Source organism: Crocuta crocuta, unplaced genomic scaffold (assembly GCF_008692635.1).
Source record: "Crocuta crocuta isolate KB4526 unplaced genomic scaffold, BGI_CrCroc_1.0 scaffold551, whole genome shotgun sequence".
NCBI lineage: Eukaryota > Metazoa > Chordata > Mammalia > Carnivora > Hyaenidae > Crocuta > Crocuta crocuta.
In genome coordinates, this window is record NW_027530969.1 from 2,916,039 (window position 1) to 2,936,848 (window position 20,810).

At 39.7% G+C, this 20,810-nt stretch overlaps 1 protein-coding gene across 1 annotated transcript in view; it reads right to left on the reverse strand.

The window, feature by feature from the left end:
• The window catches only part of PINX1 (PIN2 (TERF1) interacting telomerase inhibitor 1), a 90,362-nt gene that overhangs the window by 49,639 nt on the left and 19,913 nt on the right, over positions 1–20,810 (reverse strand). The window contains exons 5-6 of the mRNA XM_077769734.1: positions 15,102–15,194; positions 8,647–8,723 (exon numbers count right to left, since the gene is read on the reverse strand). Of these exons, the coding sequence (XP_077625860.1) occupies positions 8,647–8,723; positions 15,102–15,194 (170 nt within the window). The remainder of the gene's footprint in view (positions 1–8,646; positions 8,724–15,101; positions 15,195–20,810) is intronic.

The window sequence follows — 20,810 nt, forward strand, 5'->3', positions numbered from 1 at the left end:
CATCTTCCGGGTACCCACTCTCCCCTCATGACACTGGCTGCCTTGCTGTTTCTCTATAGAAATGCTCCCACTTCAAGTTTAAGGTGGCTCCTCTGTATGGATTGGCTTGCCCCTGCCTCTTTTGTACTTTTGTCCAAATGTCATCTTAGTTGGCCTTGCTTGTTTATCCTATTTATAACTGAAAACACAAACAATAAAAAACCGTGACACTCTTATACCTTCTCCTTTGCAGTTCTGCCATCTGATGTACTAAGTTGTTTACTATCTTTCCTCAGTAGATTGGAACCCCTGTGAGGGCAGAAATTTTTGTACTGTCTAACATTTAGCACCATACCTGGCATGGAGTAGGTTCTCAGTGAAGGTTTTGTTGAATTGAACTCCGTTACTGAAGTATGTTTTAAACATTGTGGAAACACAGACCAGAGAACCATTAATTTTTACCATGATGTCAGAAAAGAACTGGTGACTGATCTTGGCACAAAGGGCAAGAGTATCTGAATGGACAAGGCATAGAAAAAAAGGTGTGACATGAACAACTTTTCCTGGGTCTCAAACTCAAATGTCAATGGGATCTAGGCATCTGACTGTAAATGTGTGAATAGTCTAACTGTAAAATTACAGACAATCAGGGAAATCAATATCCAGTCTGAAAGTGTCCAAGATTCATAAAATAATAAGCATGACGCTGATGATGGCAGTGGTAGTAGATCTTGTTCAGGACAAGTGAAACGTGTTCGTGATCTCAGTAACACAGACTGCTGGTTTGGCATCTTTGGCTCAGCTGGTGGTGAGAAAGCCTGGGAGTTTTATGTATGTAAGTAAGTGTGGACAAGTGTGGAATTGCATAGCAAAGACCAGCTGCTTAAGACCACCTTGCAGAGCGCAGTAGGCAGCATACGACACATATCTAAGAGGTACTTCCTATCTCCTGCATTTGTGAAGATTCACATCTATCTTCTATAGGAACTTCTACTTTTTCATGCTTTGGTGCCTGTCAGAGGTGTAAGGATGGCTGAGAAGCTTAGAGAACTTGGAGCACAGTGGGCAGCTGCCTAACTGGAGTGAGGGTCGAGTGTAAATAATGCTTGCAGCCTCCTCTAACTCAGTGTGCAGGTGAAATCATTCCAAGTGAGTAAGAAGCATTGCAGAGCTGGATTTTCTATTGAGCACAGCTTTTGATAAAAGGAAGAAGAGCTAGATATTGACTTTTTGGTGCCTGTTCTATCAGTGGTCTGTTAATCAACAGAGGATAAATTATTGCTCCTCAGAAACAGGAAAGGATCCCCTTGGCTTGAAGGCATTTCCACCTTTCTTTTCTTTGTTTTTTTCTCTTTATTGGTAGAGAATTTTTCCTCCAGCCATTTGCTCCTTGGGGGTTTTGTTAAGGACTGAAGGGAAACTGAAGGGAGCTCTTTTGATTTATCTTCTATCCTTTCCTTTTGGTCACTCCACAGGGCTAAAATAGCCGAGTTGGCTTTAATATGTCGCCATTAGAGACCAAACATTAGCTGGAATAAACCATCATGCCTCACAATGAAAAATGTCCCCTGATTGGCTAATTAATCAGTCAAAGGGGAATGACATGGCTCTTGGCTTGAGGGACTCTGCTAGAGAGAAACAGGCTGTTGATAAATGGTTTTCCAACAAATTCATATATCAAAGAAACTTAGTCATTTTTTAACTATAGTTTGTGTGACTGTAATTTTTTCCAACTTTTTCTTTTCTGCTGCTCTTGCTGTTTGGGCTGTGTTTTTTATTGTTGATAGAAAAATATAGGATTTTAGATATGAGAAAATAAATGCTTTCTACTTATTCATGTCTGTTAGTCTGATTGGTTGTGACTGTCTAGGTTTATCAATAGCTGGAAATCCACTTTCTCCAAGATAATTTATGAAATTAAAGTTTCCTGGCTGTCTTCAAAGTTAAGATCTCCAGATTGTGGTCCATGATGCCTAAGTTTGAATCCTGGCTTCATCAGTTGCTGGCAGTGAGCTCCTGGGCCAATTACCTAACCTCTCTGTGCTTTAATTGCCTCACCTTTATTTATTTATTTTTTAAATAGTTTATTGTCAAGTTGGTTTCCATATAACACCCAGTGCTCATCCCACAAGTGCCCTCACCTTTAAAATGGTAATAATAGGGGCGCCTGGGTGGCTCAGTCGGTTAAGCGTCTAACTTCAGTTTAGGTCATGATCTCATGGTTCATGGGTTCAAGCCCCGCATCGGGCTCTGTGCTGACCGCTAGCTCAGAAACTGGAGCCTGCTTCAGATTCTGTATCTCCCTCTCTCTCTGACCCTCCCCTGCTCACACTGTCTCTCTCTCTCTCAGAAATAAATAAAAAACATTTAAAAATTAAAAAAAAAACACAAAATGGCATAAGCAAACATTCATTAAATAATCCCTTCTTGAGAATCTACTAGGTGTACCAGTGGATTATGCTTGGCACGGGATTAAAAGTTAACTGATGAGTACTTCCTGCTCTCAGAGAGGAGACATTTATTAATTAAAACATTCCAAAAGGAAAAAAATATTTCAAATATCAACCTTGAAGCTATACAAACCATGATTTTTAAGATGAGTGAAATGTAATGTCAAATGGACAATTAAGTCCATTTTTAAAAAACAGAAGTACAATGAGATTTCAATTTACTGAATTTCTACCATGTGCTAACCACTGACTCAAGGACATGCCAGGGTCCCAGAGACGCATACAACACAAATCCTGTGTCTTCATGTAGTTTACTGTCCAGTGTGTGTGATGGATGAAAAACTCCACATGTAAAAATACAGATTGATTTCTTCATTTGATGTTTCAAGGTCAGAGAGAGGATAAAAGGCATAATTGAAATTTCATCAGTGGGCCCCAGACATCTTAGGTTTAGCTTAGATTGTTATTTTGATGTGGTTTTTATTTCTATATATTCAAAATAATTAAGGAATCAGATTCCTGGTCTGGCACAGTTTGCTCTTCTACACAATACAAGGCTCACTACTACTACCCTCACAATGAAAATGTTCATTTTAGGGGCACCTGGGTGGCTCAGTCGGTTGAGCGTCAGACTTTGGCTCAGGTCATGATCTCATGGTTTGTGGGTTCGAGCCCCGCGTTGGGCTCTGTGCTGACAGCTAGCTCAGAGCCTGGAGCCTGTTTCAGATTCTGTGTCTCCTTCTCTCTCTGACCCTCCTCTGTTAATGCTGTCTCTCTCTCTCTCTCTCTCCCTCTCTCCCTCTCTCTCTCAGAAATAAAAACATTAAAAAAAATTTTTAAAAAGAAAGAAAATGTTCATTTTATATAATTTTTTTAAACTGGGAAGAGATATTTAAACACAGTTCTGGATTTTAAAAATTCTTTTTGGATCAAGGACTCCCTGGAAAATCCGATGAAAGCACTGGGCTTTATATATCCATACCTATATGTACATAAGGCACAAACAAATTCTGCATGCAATTTAGAGGAGTCCACCAACCCACTGTAATGAGTGTACCCTGAGACACTGCTCAAGGACCTCTTCTGCACTGACATGTTACACAGGACAAACCTGTCACATAATAACGATGCCACTTTATACTTACCCATCACTTTATAATTTCATGTACTTCTGAAATTACTAAAGTAAATGACTTCATCAATACGTTTGGACCTTAAAGCCATCAAACAATTTGATTTCTACAAGCCTTTTCTAAAGATCCATAAGATAGAAAACATACAATCTAGCAGAAGACATAAAATCTAGCAAGCATAAGTGTCCAAAGTAGATTGTGGAAACTTCAATCAGCCCTTAAAACCTGGGTATGGATCGTTACAGATGTGAGTGGACTCAGCATGTAACTGTGAGAGATCAGATGGTTCATACATATAATATTCAATCTTGAATTAAATAATCGTGTTGACAGCAGCAGTTGCTGAGGTTGGGGAAGGTGCAGGGAGGGAGCTGACTACAACTGGAGGTAGTATGAGGGAGATCTTTGTGGTGAGGGAATAGTTCTGTGATTACTGAGACAGTAGTTACAGGATCCACAAATATGATAAAGTGGCATAGAACTACACACATGGATTGTACGAATGTCAATTTCCTGGCTTTCGTCTTGTGCTATAGTTAAGGAAGATGTAATCACTGTGTGATTGTGCAATTGGGTGAAGAGTACAAGGAACCCCCCTGAACTATCTTTGCAACTTCCCGTGCATCTGCAATTATTTTCAAATAAGAAATTTTAAAGCAAAAAGTAAAAAAAAATCTGTTATTAATTAAGGGTTGCAGATATTTCTTGAATATAAATGTACTCAGATCATTCAGTTCATATGAGAAACCAAAAATGCACAACACAGCATGTATGCTCCAGAAACTCAAGCTAGCTCTTTCTTATTTAAAAAAATTTTTGTTAATGTTTATTTATTTTTGAGAGAGACAGAGACAGAGAGCGAGCGGGGAAGGGGCAGAGAGAGAGGGAAACACAGAATCTGAAGCAGGCTCCAGGCTGACGTGGGGCTCGAACTCACAAACGTCAGGATCATGATCTGAGCCGAAGTTGGACCCTCAACCAACTGAGCCACCCAGGCACCCCTCTTTTTTTTTTTTTTTTTCCTTTACAGCACGAGTGGGTAAGGGGCAGAGAACGAGAGAGAGAGAGAGAGAGAATGAGAGAGAATTCCAAGCAGGTTCCATACTGTGATTTCAGAGCTTGTGGGCTAGAACTCACGAAACTGTGAGATCATGACCTGAGCTGAAACCAAGAGTCAAATGCTTAACCGACTGAGTCACCCAGGCGCCCCAAGATGGCTCTCTCTTAACTCAGTTCCTATCAGCACAGTAAATTGTTCCCAAAGCTGGGCCAGGCATTTGTAATATGCTTCTGAGCCCATCATAGTTCAATTCTGACTGAGGGCAAGGTAGTGAGGTTTTGAAAGTTAAACCATTATTTTCAGCAAAATAATAGCCAATCATTTTCCCACAAAGTTATGAAGTAATAACTACTTATGTCTTTAACAAAATCTCAAAGAAAACTTCTAAGGCAATACTAGACTCATATAAACATAGTTTTTTTTTTTTTTTTTTTTTAATGCACAAAAGTTAATTAACATTGTGGTAGAGGGAAAAGGAGAATGACTTTGGAGTCAGAAGGACCTGGATTTAAATCCCATTTGTGCTGCTTTGGACCTTCATAATAAATCCTTTTGAGTCGTGGTTTCCTTACTGCTAAAGAGGTGATAATAATGCCTATTTCACAGAAGTGTTATAAGGATTAAATGAAATACTATCATACATGTCTCTCACAGTGTCCAGTACATAGATACTTCGTGAGGTTGTAGTTTCTTTTCTATCACTACAACAGTCAGGGGTTATAGAAATTAAGTCAGGCTTAGTGTGAGAGATAGATACTGCCCAAGCCAGATGTGGTCAATGCCCATGGTTAACTCCAGATGCAAAGACTATCATCACCTTACCCAGAGCACCCAGGGAGGATTACTACTTCAACATTCAATACTGTCATGGTGTCTAAGATTCTTCAGGTATTTGACCTCTAGCAGCACCTTTACCTTGGCAATGCCAAATATAATTTCAGGCCAATGTTGCTATCGGGGTCAAGGGAGTAAAAACAAAGCGATTCTAGTTCCAACTGCAAACAGGAGCCAAAAGAGGTTGTATTTTCAAACAAATCTGATCAAAGTCCTCCTGCCCTTGGCTATAAGGACTGTTGTAACTCACACGGGAAGGTTTTACAGCAACAATTTATTCAGGGAAGGTACAGGTATGCCTCAATGAAAGCCAACTCTATATATGAAAATCCACACATATCTAAAACTTAAATTTAAAAGTGATTCTGCTTTTGAGAGAAAAGCAAACCAAGAAACAGACTCTTAACAATTGAGAACAAACTGAGGGTTACCAGAGGAGAGGTAGGATGAGTTAAATAGGTGATGGAGATTAAGGAGAGCACTTGTGATGAGCACCAGGTGTTGTATGGAAGTGCTGACTCACTACATTGTACACCTGAAACTAATACTACACTGTACTTAATACCAACTGGAATTTAAATAAAAACTTAAACAAAAGTGACTGTACTTTACAGAAATACTTCTTACTTGGTGTCTTAAAATGTGATTAGATTTAAATACATTCCATCTTATATGTGAATACATACAGACATATAGTAAATGTCAAATACCACCAAGGTCTGATCTAGTCCTTGTGTTGCATGCAGCAGAGGGTGACTGGCAGCATCAGCATCACCTGGGAGCTTCTCAGAAATGCAGACTCTTGGGCCCCACCCCATCCTCAAGAAACAGAACCTGCAGTTTAACAAAATTCCCAGATGGTCTGTGTCCATATTAAGATTTCAGAAGCCCTGTCCTAGGCAATATTCATAATTCTAAAGTCAGAAGCTCTCCAGATGTCACATATATCAGGACTTCTACTAGTGGCTCTCAATCCTTACTCTCAATAATCACCTGTATTGTCTGGGTAGGCTTTATTTGATATTAAAACTATTTTTCTTCCTCTCTTTTTAATACCTATTCCTAGACCCCAACCCAAATTGAGATTTAACCTATCCGGCATTGCACCCTGGATTAGCATTTTTTAAAAAGCTCCTTAGATGACTGAGTGCAAGAGCTGCTGAGAACCACTGCTACAGACCAAGTGCTGCATCCTGATATAAAACTGCCTCACCAAACAATCAGGATATTCAGGACAGCAACAAGGGGAAAACTGTAAGCTAGAATGAGAAATGGAGTTGCACCTGGATAAAAATCTTGAACAAAACACAGGATTCTATCAAGGCTGGCCTTCTCCACACCAACTGCACCAAAATAGATTTTCTCTGGGCTAGTACCAGGGAATTGTGTCAAATACAGGCTCATGTCAACGTGGCCATGAATGATACCACCATCAAAAAGCCAAGTAGTACTAGACAGTGTTGAAAACCTCATGGCACCTAACATCAGTAAGTCCTCAGGCAGATGTCTGCCAGAGGATTAGAAACCTCTAATCGCCTATAATGAAGAGCTTTCCTGTGACTACCACAGAAATTCTTTTAAGGTTCTACCAAAAGTTTCCTTCCCTGATCTGTTCAACTGTAAAATTTCAAAACCAAGTGCTACAAAAGACCATGGCTGCAGGCAATAGGGAGAAAAAGGAGGCTCAAGTAATCCAAGAATGCAAGGATCTGGAATGCCAGCACAGTAAGAATGCAAGGTTGACAGCGTTGGAACAGAAAGGTTATGGTCAGGGGTCCAGGGTGGACTATGGGGTTGATGTAAAGGTGCCAGGTGTGGCCACAGGAGGGCGTGGGCAGGGCAGAGGTGATAAAACACCCTTTAGGACACTCAAATTACAGAGCAGACCAAAGGAGAGTGATTCAAGAGGAAGACTCAGATAAGACAGGTGCAAAGTCTTTACTGAACAAGGCGGGGGCCTGCCTGAGCCAATCCAGGTCACACAGTCACCACTGAGGGGCAGAGGTGTGACCAGGAGCAGTGCTGTCTGATGATCCTCCGCTCTTTCCAACAGCCTCTCTGGGAATGAAGCATCCAGTGTGGCCTGATGTCAGAACCCTCCTCCCTAATGACCCACCTGCCTTTGACATGACTCAGCAGAGACCTACAAACACCGCCCCTCAGCGAGCCAATGGAGCGCTGCTTCCTCAGTCCTCACTGCTAAAGGTGTAGGGGCAGAAAAACCCTGAGAGATGGCATTTAGTCCCAACTTGCAAAGGAAACCATCAAGCAAAATTTCTAATAACTGCTTATTCTAGAGTCTTTGAAAATAATATGAAGTAACAAAGAGCTACTGCCCTGGAAAAATTCCTGTCAGTCTGGAGAAGCGTGAGTAAAAATTGCAACAAGGGCCTTGGCTAGGAACCAATAAAGAAACCTAAGTAGGACACACCAGATTAATTGAGTAATCGTTATAGCAATCATATTGCAGATATTTGGAGGCAGTACCAATTTTAAATCTTTACCCCTGTATCTCCAGAAACCCGAAGTTCACAAATTCTATTTTGACATCCAAACTCAGGACTGCCTCTTACTTTGGAAATGGCACAAAAAACTCTGTGCTGTATTATAAACCCCAATTTACTAACGAAGCTTATCGACTCGTCTCATGTAGGGTACAGTGTAGTCACCCTGCTTTCACCTAGTTTTAAAACAAACAATATTGTACAATGGAGGAAATACTACATCTTATTCCCTTACAGATTCTCATGATGATCCAACCCTTTCAAAATGCTTCTAAAAGGAAGCAGACCAGGACAGGAGTACGTAGATGATATTGTCCCTCCCCAAGCCATATCCCAAACAGTTATGCAATCTGAGCAGAGCAGACAAAACCGCTGGATGCATCCTGGGATGGGACATTTTCCCCACTGAATATGTCAGCAAAGGCATTCTTCCTCAAGTTTACTCCAGGTCCTCACACAAGGGAAAAAGCAGGGAACACATACCCTTTTTTAGAATCCTTGTACCTTCCAACTACTATTATTAAGGTCACATTTAGCCTTTGTTTGAGACCTCTCAAAGTTGTTTTTTTTTTTTTTTGAGCTTTAGCTAAAGAATACTATCAGTAATAGATATAAAATAGTTCTACACATGGCTGAAAATCAAGCAGTGTTGAAACAAAACATATCAATTGTACGTGGCTTAATACCTCAGGAGTCTTCTTACTCTGTCTTTTTCCAAAAATGCAGTCAAGGTCTGTTTTGCTCCGAGATGATAGATCCTTCCCTAGAAAAACAACACGGTGCCTTTCAGTAATACCATTCTTTGTAAAATAAGGAGCACAAATATAAACTATGAGAATCCTGAAAGCAAAATGGGTTTTGGAAAAGAAAATTTTGCAAACTACTTCCTGTCTCCCCTTCACAGACTACAGCTCATTAGTTAACAAGTAAAATTAAGTAAATTTAAAAATGACTTAAACGGGGCGCCTGGGTGGCTTGGTCGGTTAACCGTCCGACTTTCGCTTGGGTCATGATCTCGCGGTTCGTGGGTTCGAGCCCCGCGTCGGGCTCTGTGCTGACTGCCAGCTCAGAGCCTGGAGCCTGTTTCAGAGTCTGTCACTCCCTCTCTCTCTGACCCTCCCCTGCTCACGCTGTCTCTTTCTCTCTCTCTCTCTCCTAGAAATAAAAAAAAAAAACAAAAAACAACCATTTAAAAATGACTTAAACTCAAGACTGTTTTAGAACCAGAACCCATGACATTCTCTCCTTAATGGTAGAAACAACCAAAAATGTGTAGAATGGGAGGAAAACTGAATTTCAAAGCTAGCTCTGTTGCCTTCCACGTATGATTTCTGGGCCTCTGGTTCCCCATTTATAAAACAGATATTTATTTCAAGGAGACATGAGTTACTCAGGATTATGAAATGCAGAACAAAAATGCTGTTAACTATATAGCTTTTAAACACACATGAATGAGAGCACATTGTATTTGACACATAAGGGCTCAATAACTAACTGAATGAAAAATTTTAAAAGAATAAATGCAAATAAAAATTACTACATTAGGGTGAAAGGATTTCAGACTTTTCTCTTTAAAAAGTTCTTTACTGTCTTTAAATAAAAGGATACGTCATAAGAGCAGGAAATGAAATGGCTTCTGGCAAAGCACTATCCAAAGGATCTATACCTCTTATTAAAAACAGTAAACTCTTTAACTTCATTTCAAACCCACAAACCAACTAATTTAAAATTTACTTCTGTGGAATTTCCACTTCTACCAATAATACTCTATGAGCAGTCAACTGAATCTCTTCCCATTTGTCAACTACATGGCAAATGCACTTTAAAATATAACTACTACATGTGAAGTCTTGAGGCTCTGGGGGAGTTAGGCTCTGGGTTAGACACAAGAATTTTTGTTTTGAGTAGGAAGCCTGAGTTCCAATGTCATGGACTCACTGGTCTTCTTAGCTTCCTGTAGCTTTGACTTGGCAAAGTAATGGTATGACCCAGAAGGTTCTAGTTCACTGACTAGCACTGGGGCATTCAAATATGATATTGCTCAGTGACTCCATGAAATTAAAAAAACAAAACACCCTTGGATTTAATGCAAAGCCAGGCACCATAACCAGTTTCATAGGCAGCAGTACCAGATTCAATGGTGCAGTCAGTACGACCTGTTCCTATCAGGAAAGACACGTTCCTTTGCGGCTCTGTGTTACTCTCTCCTTTCTTCCAAGTTAGAAACAAAGACTTCCTGGTTCTGATTATTAAGCAGACCCATACAAAAGACCCCATAAGAAACCCACTTAAGAACAAAATGAAGTATATCCCAGACAGGAACTCAGAAAATAAACCAGAAAAGTGGGGAATAACACTGTTCATGGTGGGGTTAAGTGGACAAACCCTCAGGAAGTCTAGAGATCTATTCTTAGCTTTGTCATCAGCATAACCCATTTTGCACTGCAGAGCACATTCAGGGTGGCAGTTTCTATTTCAGAAAAAGGAGTTATACTTAGTTCAAAATATGTATTGGCCATCTATCCCTAACCTATCTTCTGGAATGAAACAGAAACCCTAAAAGAGATGCAAATTAAGATCTCGTTTATAGCAATTCCACTAAAAGGAATGTTGGAGGGATTACGGAAGGGAGGGAACATGCAAGATCACAACTCTAAAACAGGATGTCAAACTACGAACACGCAGAGATTGGAAACAAATCTGAACATCACAGGGCAAACTGTCAAGCTGGGAGAAACAGTAAGCTGTACCAATGAACGTGCAAGTGTTTCTAAGGTTTGGGTGATGGGTTCTTGTATCAGAAATTTTTATCCTTTAGCAAAGTTCACTTAAGTAAATGTAGAAACCAGGATTGTTACAGGCCTTGCTCTGGATTTGATCTGGAAAACAAAACACAGAGAAGAATTAAGAGTCAGAGACCAACAGAAAGGGACTTAAAGATAGATCAAAATGTGAAGATGGAAGCGATACTGAAATAGTTATTAGTTAATGGTCCTGGGTGAAAAGTTTATCAATGTTATAAAATTATGGCCGTTTTTTTTTTAATAAGGTATAGATATATTAAAACAGAGTTTGAAAGCTTACTGGTCTCAGTTCTGAATTAAGGTCAAATCACAACAAATACTATTGATAAACTTAGATGTTAGAGAAAATGACAATCAAAAACTGAAACCAACTTGACAATAAACTATTTGTAAAAAAAAAAAACAAAAAAACTGAAAGGAAATACATGTTCTCTATCTGAATTTGGTTCATCTATTAGTCTTCAATTGGCCATAAGATTTTGAGAACCAGGAAAAACAGCTTCCAGTAGCCAAGGTGATATAACTTAAGTCTATAAAAGGATAAACAGGTACTTTCAGAGAAGAGTACTTAATGATCTTTTTTGGCTGTTTTTCTAGTAATCATGATTATCAGGTTTTCCAGTCTATTCAAGTGGCAATTTGGAAAGGAGGGATGTTATCACTACAGTCAGATACACTTTACAACATCAAGAAGTCCACAAGGGAAGCAGATGAAACTACAAAAAATAAACATAAGAATTTAAGAATCAGAGATATGGAGCCTCTTACTTTAAGGGTAAAAGTCATACGGAACCCAGCAAGTTCCAAGGAAAAAAATGTATTAAATGTATTACAGCACTGTATTGTAACAAAGACTTAAAAAAAAACAAAACAAAACCCTGAGTTTTCTCCTCAGAGTAAAGGGGCAAGGGCAAGGAAATGCAGGTCTGAGAAATACGTTTGTTAAAATACAAAAACACTTCAGGCGTATGCAGGGAGCTTTCCTTGCTTAGAAAGTTCATTTGTACTCTCCAATCAAGAAGATAAAACACTGTATTCTGATTTCTGTTTTTAATGAAAATACATGAGACTGTTAAGCCTAGGACCGAAGATCATGGCAACGTCACTGAAAGGGTGATGTCAGAAAACCAGGAAAACTGAAGGAATCAGAGCAGGGGATGAAATAAGTGAGACCCTCACAACAAATAAGAGAGTCAGAGTTTTATAAAAGCCTGCCATGGTGTTATCTTATATTTAAATGGCAAAATAATCACAAGAGGAGACTGGATGCCTGTCACCAGCAGAGTCCGACGTGGGGAGGAGGTCACCACACTCGTGGTCTAGCGAGCTGGCTACCAGGACATGTGCTGTCTGTGCAGTTTGCTTATTTAAGAAGCAGATACTGCAAACTGTCACAGGAATAAGAAGCCTGAGTAATATTCCTGGGATGAAGGTGCACAACCTCAATTCATGCAAGCTTTCTTCCAGCCAGCACACGATGCGGGGACAGGGGAAGCAACGTTCTTTTGATAACTTCCCACTGCATATGTTGGCACTTCGAAATGGTCTTGTAGAAATCATATTCTCCCTATCTTTTCCTCTCTGTAGATGGGTCCTCAACAAACATTTTTCAAATTAAAAGAAAGCGCACTGAAGTTAGGCTTGTTAAACAAAAACAGATGAAATTAACTTTTAAGTTATATAATAAATTGTTTCAAATAAAATCAGAAACTTGGGACTAGAAAAAGGAATAATTATGTATCAGAACTAAAATGATATAGCCAATATTTAGGCAGCAGTATATTTTACAATGCTATTAGCTATTGGAGTCTCACTAAAGTCAAATTTTTATCTTCACTCTTCACACCAAGCTATGTAAAATGCCATTTTCCCATGATTTAGTCTCTGGACCACAGATGGGAGTTACAACACGAATCACCCTCATCAAATAAGTGAATTAGTTACTTTTACTAAGAGCATACCCACAGGTTAAAATGATTATCATTCATTATGCTGAACAATCAAAAATTCCATAAAATGGGTCATTTCAAGACAGAACCTACTTTAGAACTCAATGACCGAAAAATTTTTCCTCACTTTATTCATTTACTTATTTTTCAGTAGGCTTCATGCCCAGCATGGAGCCCAATGTGGGGCCCAAACATACAACCCTGAGATCAAGACGTGAGCTCAGACCAAGAGTCAGGCGCTTAACCAAATGAGCCACTGAGGCGCCCCTGAAATCTTTCCTCATTTTTAAAAGAGGAAACGGAGTCTGTAAGAAGGTACGTGCTTAAGTGATCTGAGAGAGTGATGGCAGAATCCAGGTTTCCTGTTGATCTATGAATATCCACCTTAGAGAAAACTGAGAGTTTATCACTCATATCCAGGGACAACAAATGCTCTACAGGAAAAGATTTCTTTTGTCAAATGAAAGAACCTTGGATGTTGCTTTCACTGTGGATTGTTAAGATGGATAGTAAGTAATTATTTTCTTCACCACCTGGATTTCTGCCTCCTTTCCCCACCTTTTCCACTTGATCCCAATCTGCATTTCCTCTATTTTTCCACTTAATCTCCTCTGCTTCCTTTCTGACAATATATCTTGAACCCTCTTCCCACTATACCAATGCTCCCTTTCACCCCAGGCAAGGCTAATAAATGAGCAAACCTCATTCAGAGAAAGCCTAGGCCCAACACACCAAGCAGGCTGACAGGGTCACCTGGCAAGGAAGTGGCTTAACTAGAAATAGAAAGCAGATACTCCCAGCATCCATTAGATTAAAGCAGATTAAAGAGGTTTATCCCAGCTTCAGCAAATGCTTCAGGTGAAATCATGCGTGTAGCTAGATACTAAAGGAAAACTAGATTTGCAAAAGTGAAAGCTTCAAAGGCTGCCATGCCATCTAAAAAGTTATAGGCCACTTTTCATGAATTTGCTCAGCATCTTTCTACGACATCTCTCTTTTTTCCTATAGGTTCTAATGAAAAAAGGAGGGATATTTAAGGACTGGTTATAAAGTTGCAATTTAGCCTCTCCTCAGAAAGACTGAGGAGGTGACAGGGACTGCCTTTTGCTCCAGAACAGAACTGGAGTGGAGAGAAACCCCGATCAGAAATCATAGAGGACAACAACAAAGATGGTTCTGAGCTGAGAGAAAGAGGAGGGGAAAACATGAAGAGCCAGACAAACCATAGCAGCTGAAAGAGGGAAGGGGGAAATGACCATCTCTCCTTGTACACATTCCCAAAGCTATTCAGCTCCTGACTCCATTTAGCTCTGCCACAGGCTCTCACTTAAACCAAACCCAGACAAGCCTCTGGGGTTCTGGTCCAAGTAAGAACCACCATTTATCACCAAGAGGAGAGGGAATTCCAGTTCCCATTGCTATTGAGGGAAGTTTTAGGAGTTAGGGAATTCCCAATCAGGCCAAATAAACTAAACCAAAGAGATGTGTGTTTCCTGGCATGTCAAGATAGAAAGGTACATCCCATCTCCCAGAGTAGAGCCATCGTATGGTGACTAGATACCGCAACGGGATTATCATCACAGTTATACTTGAAGTACGGTATGTAATAAATAAGCTTTTGTGTCTGGAAAGTGTACTTAATGCATAATACTATTCTACAGGAAAACATCTGGAGGAGTGGAGTTCAATTGTTTCTTCCCAATACAAGACTGCCACCTCGTGGTTACACAGGACAGCAGCAATTGGCTGCTTTTATTGGGAAGGGAGTGGGGAGGTGGTGAATGGAGGAAGATGGGATTCACTATCCAGTTCTCGAATATGTTTTCTAATGCTACTTTGCAATGACCATGGAATGCCTAAGTTAACACTCCATTCAATGAAGAAATGGTGTGAAATAATATAATTCAGTTTGGGAGTGAGAATTCTCATACTGAATATCTCAAGATAGAGTACAAATCTGTAAATTGGCATAATTTTGGAGCTATTCAACACCAATATTAAACTTAAAAAACAAGAAATTGTAACTAAAAATACTGAGCAATAAATTAAAATTATTTTATGACTTAGCAATGTAAAGTCACTATTCTTTTTCACATAGCAAGCTGACTTCCACCTCCAGCTCTGCCAAAGGACTTGCATGTAATCTAAACCGAAATGGGGCCCTACCTCAGAGATAATGCATCTGTAATTTAACAAGATCTACAGGTGACTCACAATAAATGCTAAAAGTTTAGCACTTTAGTTTTACATCAATCCAGGCAGGCTGCCCATACTTGTCCATTCTGCACATAAACCAAGAAGTAATGTTGGTGAGAGCTGAAAATGCTTTATGAAACCTGGTATGAACATGGAGATTTCAACAACAGATAAAGACATGCTTAATTTTACCTTTTGTGAATTTCATGTAATGAACACGGTTTTTTGAGATCTTGGACTTTTCTTCAAGGCTGAAAGTTTTCTTTTCTTTGTTGTCTGAAGAGTCTTTAAAAAAAGAAAGAAAGAAAAGCATTACATTAAACTCTCTGTATCCATCCCCTCATTTATTCTCTTACCATGACATGGTCTTATTTAAATAAAATCTTTAGGAGTCCTATCTGAACTCTACTCATAGGATCAGAAACACTCACCTTAAACTGTGAACTGTGAATCTGACAAGGCTATTTACACGAAAAATATAAAGTCCTCAAGGAAGAAAATGAAAACTTGTGTTCACACAAAACCTACACACGAATGTTATAATAGCCTTATTTACGGTAGTAAAGTACTGGAAATAACCCCAAATTCCTTCAGTGGGCGAATGGCTAAGCAAATTCTGGTACATCCTTACACTGCAATGCTACTCTGCAATAAAAAGGAAATCGAGCTATCAATACATGCAACACCCTCATTGTGCTTAGTGAAAAAGGTCAACCTATAAGCTGCATGTTCCATTTAGAGAACATTCTCAAAATGACAAAACTATAGAGCCAGAGAACACAGTCATGGTTTCCAAGGGTCAGGGATGAGCGAGGAGTGCTGGAGGATGGAGGGGTGGAAGGTAGGGGTGCATGCAAAGAGGCAACATGAGGCAGCTCTTCTGTGGTAATGAGACAACCCTGTATGTTAAATGTAGTGATGATCACATGAATTCATACACGCGATAAAACTCCACAGAACTTACACACACACACACACACACACGTGTGTACACACACATGAAGGCTAAAAAATTGGTGAAAACTTAATGAGGTCTATGGTCTGATTAACAGTCCAGACGATTGTTAATTTCCTGGTTTCAATGTTATGCTGTTGCTATATGAGATGTCATCCCTTCAAAAAGTGGGACTCTTTGTAGCACTACTTTTGCAATTTTCTACATGTTTCTAATTATTTCAAAATAAAAAATTCTTTTAAAAAGTGAATAAAGGTATGACAAGTTAAATGATAATCAAAAAACAGATCAGAGATGATAATCAGGTTAGAGTATGAAGGGCAGAGCTAGCACTGAGCCATTGCCTCAAATACCAGATTTCACTGGAGACTCACCTGAAGGACAAAAAAAAACAAAATCAAAAACAAAAACAAATTAAGGAAGAAATTCATCTTTATTCCTTTGATAAAAAAGGAAAATGTGAGCCAGAAAGTAATTCCTTGCCTAAAATATCAGAGCAAGTAGAACTGGGGTTAGAATCAATTAGAGGATAGTTAAGTAGCTGCCTGTATTCCCTCACCTTTATCTATTTGTCAAGGTCAGGCAGCAGAGTACCACAGAAACACAACATCATAGATAGAAAAGAGCCTGAATTTTCCATAAAGAAATACAGACACGAGGTTAGAGAAAGTGGGGGAAAGGAAAATTTTGCCTTAATAGTGGAGCAAAACCGGCACATGTCCACTATGTTATAGGAGTTTAGCAATTTCCCTCCTAGAAATCAGCGATTTTAAAAACAAAGTGTGAATTACATAAGGCTCCAAGGGATGTATAGATGTCTCAAAGTTTCAGACAATGCTTAGCACGGGTTAATCATATGAGCAACCCAAAACATTCTCTCCTGCAGCCACTTTTCACGAAGAGCTTGGGGTTTTTTTTTCCAGACATTCCACGAGTAAATTTTTCTTGTCTTTTGGAGTTCAGACACTTCTTAGGGTACATAATATTCTCAATATCGATGTTTCAAACACAAGTCACTTAGTAAGTTCCGAACTTAGATAAGTAGTTATGATCAACTGAAGGCTTATGAAGCACGAGGCCCTGGACTGAGCTTTCTAAGCATGCCCTACAAAGGAGCGGCCATGAATGTTAACTGTACTTCACAGAAGGACCCTGANCGAAGGCTTATGAAGCACGAGGCCCTGGACTGAGAGCTTTCTAAGCATGCCCTACAAAGGAGCGGCCATGAATGTTAACTGTACTTCACAGAAGGACCCTGAGGCAGAGGGATTAAACGAAGCACATGTAGAAGGTGGCTATGAAGGGATTAAAACCCAGGTGGAGATGAGTGACAGTCCACATTCTTACCCACTATATCATGTCCCCATCAGAGCTGTTCCTGCCCTTCAGAGGATGCTAAGCCTCAGTAGGGGAGCTTCTCACCTGTCGAGGACACAGACTTCAGTACATGGAGCATGGACGGATCTCAGGGGAAATCAGTCCCTAGCTACAGGTCCATATACACTCTTTCCCCACCTTGCTCTGACTGTGAGTGGACAGAAAAATTGTTTTTTTGTCCTTCAGGTGAGTCTCCACTTCTCCCACGGCCCTTCCCTCACTTTATGAGAGGGGCATGACTTGTCTCTCAGCAAGGATAAGTAAGGTACAAGCCAAAGGACTGGGAAGCATTCTTTAATCAAAGCAGCAAAAGCAGCCCCTTCCCCACACCAGTCTATCTCATCAAGGGATGCACTTCCAGAAAGACTGTACTGTTACAATTATTTATCAAAATTTATATTTCCCCATTTTATTCATTGTCATCTACTGGTAAAATGACAACTTCATCCAAATAAAAAAAATTTACACTTAAAATCTTGGGGTTACTAGAAATAAACCAAAAATTTATATATATTTGTTTTGTGGCACAGAAATAGGATAGGATGATGGATTTTAAGTTTAAGCAAAAAGAAATGTATAAGCATAAAATAATTATGGGTATGTGCAATGGAAACATTATTTCAGAGGAAAAGGAACTATGAAATATAATATTTCTGACTATTAAAAGACTTGCTGGTATACTTGTAAATACATGACATTGGATATCAAATTGCACTGGTACATAGTATCCACTGGATACATTTGAGAATGATGTAATGGTTTTATTTTAAAATGCTAGTATTTCCCAAATAGGCCAGAAATTATATCTTTTGCAATGATTTAAAGCTATGATTAATAACCTTACAAATGTTGCTTTCAAAAACGTGAGATGGGGCACCTAGGTGGCTCAGTCGGTTAAGCGACCGACTTCGGCTCAGGTCATGATCACATGGTTTGTGGGCCCCGGCCCCGCGTCGGGCTATGTGCTGACAGCTAGCTCAGAGCCTGGAACCAGTTTCAGATTCTGCGTCTCCTCTCTCTCTGACCCTCCCCTGCCCATGCTGTCTCCCTCTCTCTCTCGCTCAGAAATAAATAAAACATTAAAAAAATTTTTTTTAAATGTGAGATGGGGGAGACGCCTGTGTGGCCAGTCAGTTAAACATCCAACTCTTGATTTCGGCTCAGATCATGATCTCACAGTTCATGGGTTTGAGCCCCGTGATGGGCTCTGCACTGAGAGTGCAAAGCCTGCTTGGAATTCTGTCGCTCCCTTTCTCTCTGCCCCTCCCCAGCACATTCACTTTCTCTCAAAATAAGTAAATAAACTTAAAAATGTGATACAGGGTATACTGTTTATCAAAGTGCAAAAAAAAACTTGAAGACACCTGTTCTAAACAGGTGATTGACATCCCAGTTTATTTTCAAAAATATCTGAAATCATAAGGGACAAAATATCTGATGCAAGTAACAAACATTTCCTAAACCATGAAGTCCACTGAAAAGCTAAGTGAGCCTGGTAGAGAGAACTAATTAATACAATAACTCCTAAAAATAAAATTCTGAAGAATATACTGAGTTTTATATCCCACTAGAAGATACGGGTTATTTCTAGAACCTTTGCAAGATTCTATGGACAATATGGGATCTCTGCTTAGTTAAAACACATACTGTATGAATTGGTACACAGTCTTAACAAACTAAAAATATTATTATAGTAGAAAAACATGTTACTGAGTCATTGTGTTATCTGCTCTTCAGCTTTATTGCAAGTAACATGACCAAAAATTCACTTGGATGAAGATACTGTATTTACCAAGGAGGACATGGCAGAAAAATAACCTACTGGTTCCCCAGGTCCATTCCTTGGACAGGTCTTCCCTTACAGGAAGATTCTAAAGGCTTTCCAATAGTGGGACCGGCAGTGAGCAGGGCCTGGTTTCTACGGTACTGGACTGGAACAGTAAGCTGTTCCGTCCCATTTGCAGGGCTACCAGCACCCTCTACTGGTTTTGAGGTGGAACTTAATCTACAGATGAGGAATTCTTCAGCTGTCTTCTGCTTGTTTCATGCACAAAGGAATCAGCCCACACAGATAAATCTATGGACCAGACTGCATGAAGACAAAGCACTACCACTTGGAAGCTGTTACACACTCACTACCTTCCTGACAAATAATACAGGATTCCCTGGGTCACTTTAAACATTTCACTGGCTATACTTCCGGGAATACATCACAAAGGCCTGACCTCACTGTGCTCAGCCTTGGCAATCAGCAATAGAACAAAGTACATCTGTCCCAAACCAGAGTTTTTGCAACTACTATGGCATTTCTCAGAAAAGAGTAATCTCGATATCAGAGAAAAAGTAACTTTCTAGCTATCATTGTACAAACTGCTCAAAAATCTGCTTTCTTTTCTTAGTACCTACAAAAATGAATCTCATAGCTCCTTTCTTTATGAATCTTGGATCTGATGATTTCTTGAAAACCTTATCACCTAAGAAATTATGAAGTTTTCTCTAATTCAGTACATGAAGGAGGAAGTTATGATATCAAACAAAGTGCAAAGTCAACTCATTTTCCCTCTTCAAGAATGTGTGGATGCCTCTAAGAAAAAGAGCTCCAGATTCAAAAGCTTCTGCCTCCATGACTATGGTCATGCAAAGCCAGCTCAAGTCCATGTAACACCCTAATCATGTCACTGAATCTGTGTAAGAGAAGTGACTGCCATTTACAGTTGATACCCTGGTATTGAAATTGCTGCATGTTACTCTTAGTTAACCTTCATTACAGGTTTAATATGACATAAATTACTTAAGTAATTAAGTCTACCAGAGAGGGACTATGTAATTTTTAGATTTATTGTGACACCTATTATCATATATGGGAACTGCTGAAGTCCATAGTTATAAAGCAATCCCCACCCCCACCACCACTTCCTGGATTAGAAAACAGAACACTGCTTGTTATCTAGAAGCATCCAGCACCCCTGTGTCCCTTCCTCCTAGAATGGAGTTTGTCAACTTCGAGCTACTGGCATTTTGGGGTGAGTAATTATTTGTTTGGGGAGGGAGGGGCTGTGCTATGCTGTGCGCTGAAGGATGCTTAGCCGTCTGGCCTCTACCCACTAGATAGAGGTAACATCTCCCCAGCTGTGACAACCAAAAATGTCTCCAGACATTGCCACATCTCACACAAGGGACAAAATTGCCCCCGGTTGAAAACCACTGTCCTATTGGTAACCATTATCCTGACTTTTGTGATTATTACCCTTCCTCTTGCTTTTGGTTTTGGTTTTAACAATTTACTTTTGGGAGGGTGGGAGAGTAGCAGCCACAGAAAGTACATAAAACATAATCTCACAAATAACCTATGTAATTACCAACCAGGAAAAAAAAAAACAAAAACACTAATATCACCCCAAAAGTTCCTGGTGAGCCCCTTCTCAACACCAACTCCTTGCCTCTCCCCCAAAGTAATCACTATTGTCTTACATAGTAATCGCTTCCTTGTATTTTAAAATAACCTGACCACCCAAGTATGGCACCTAAATACCAGATTTTCATCTGCCCTCTCAACTTGTATACAAGTA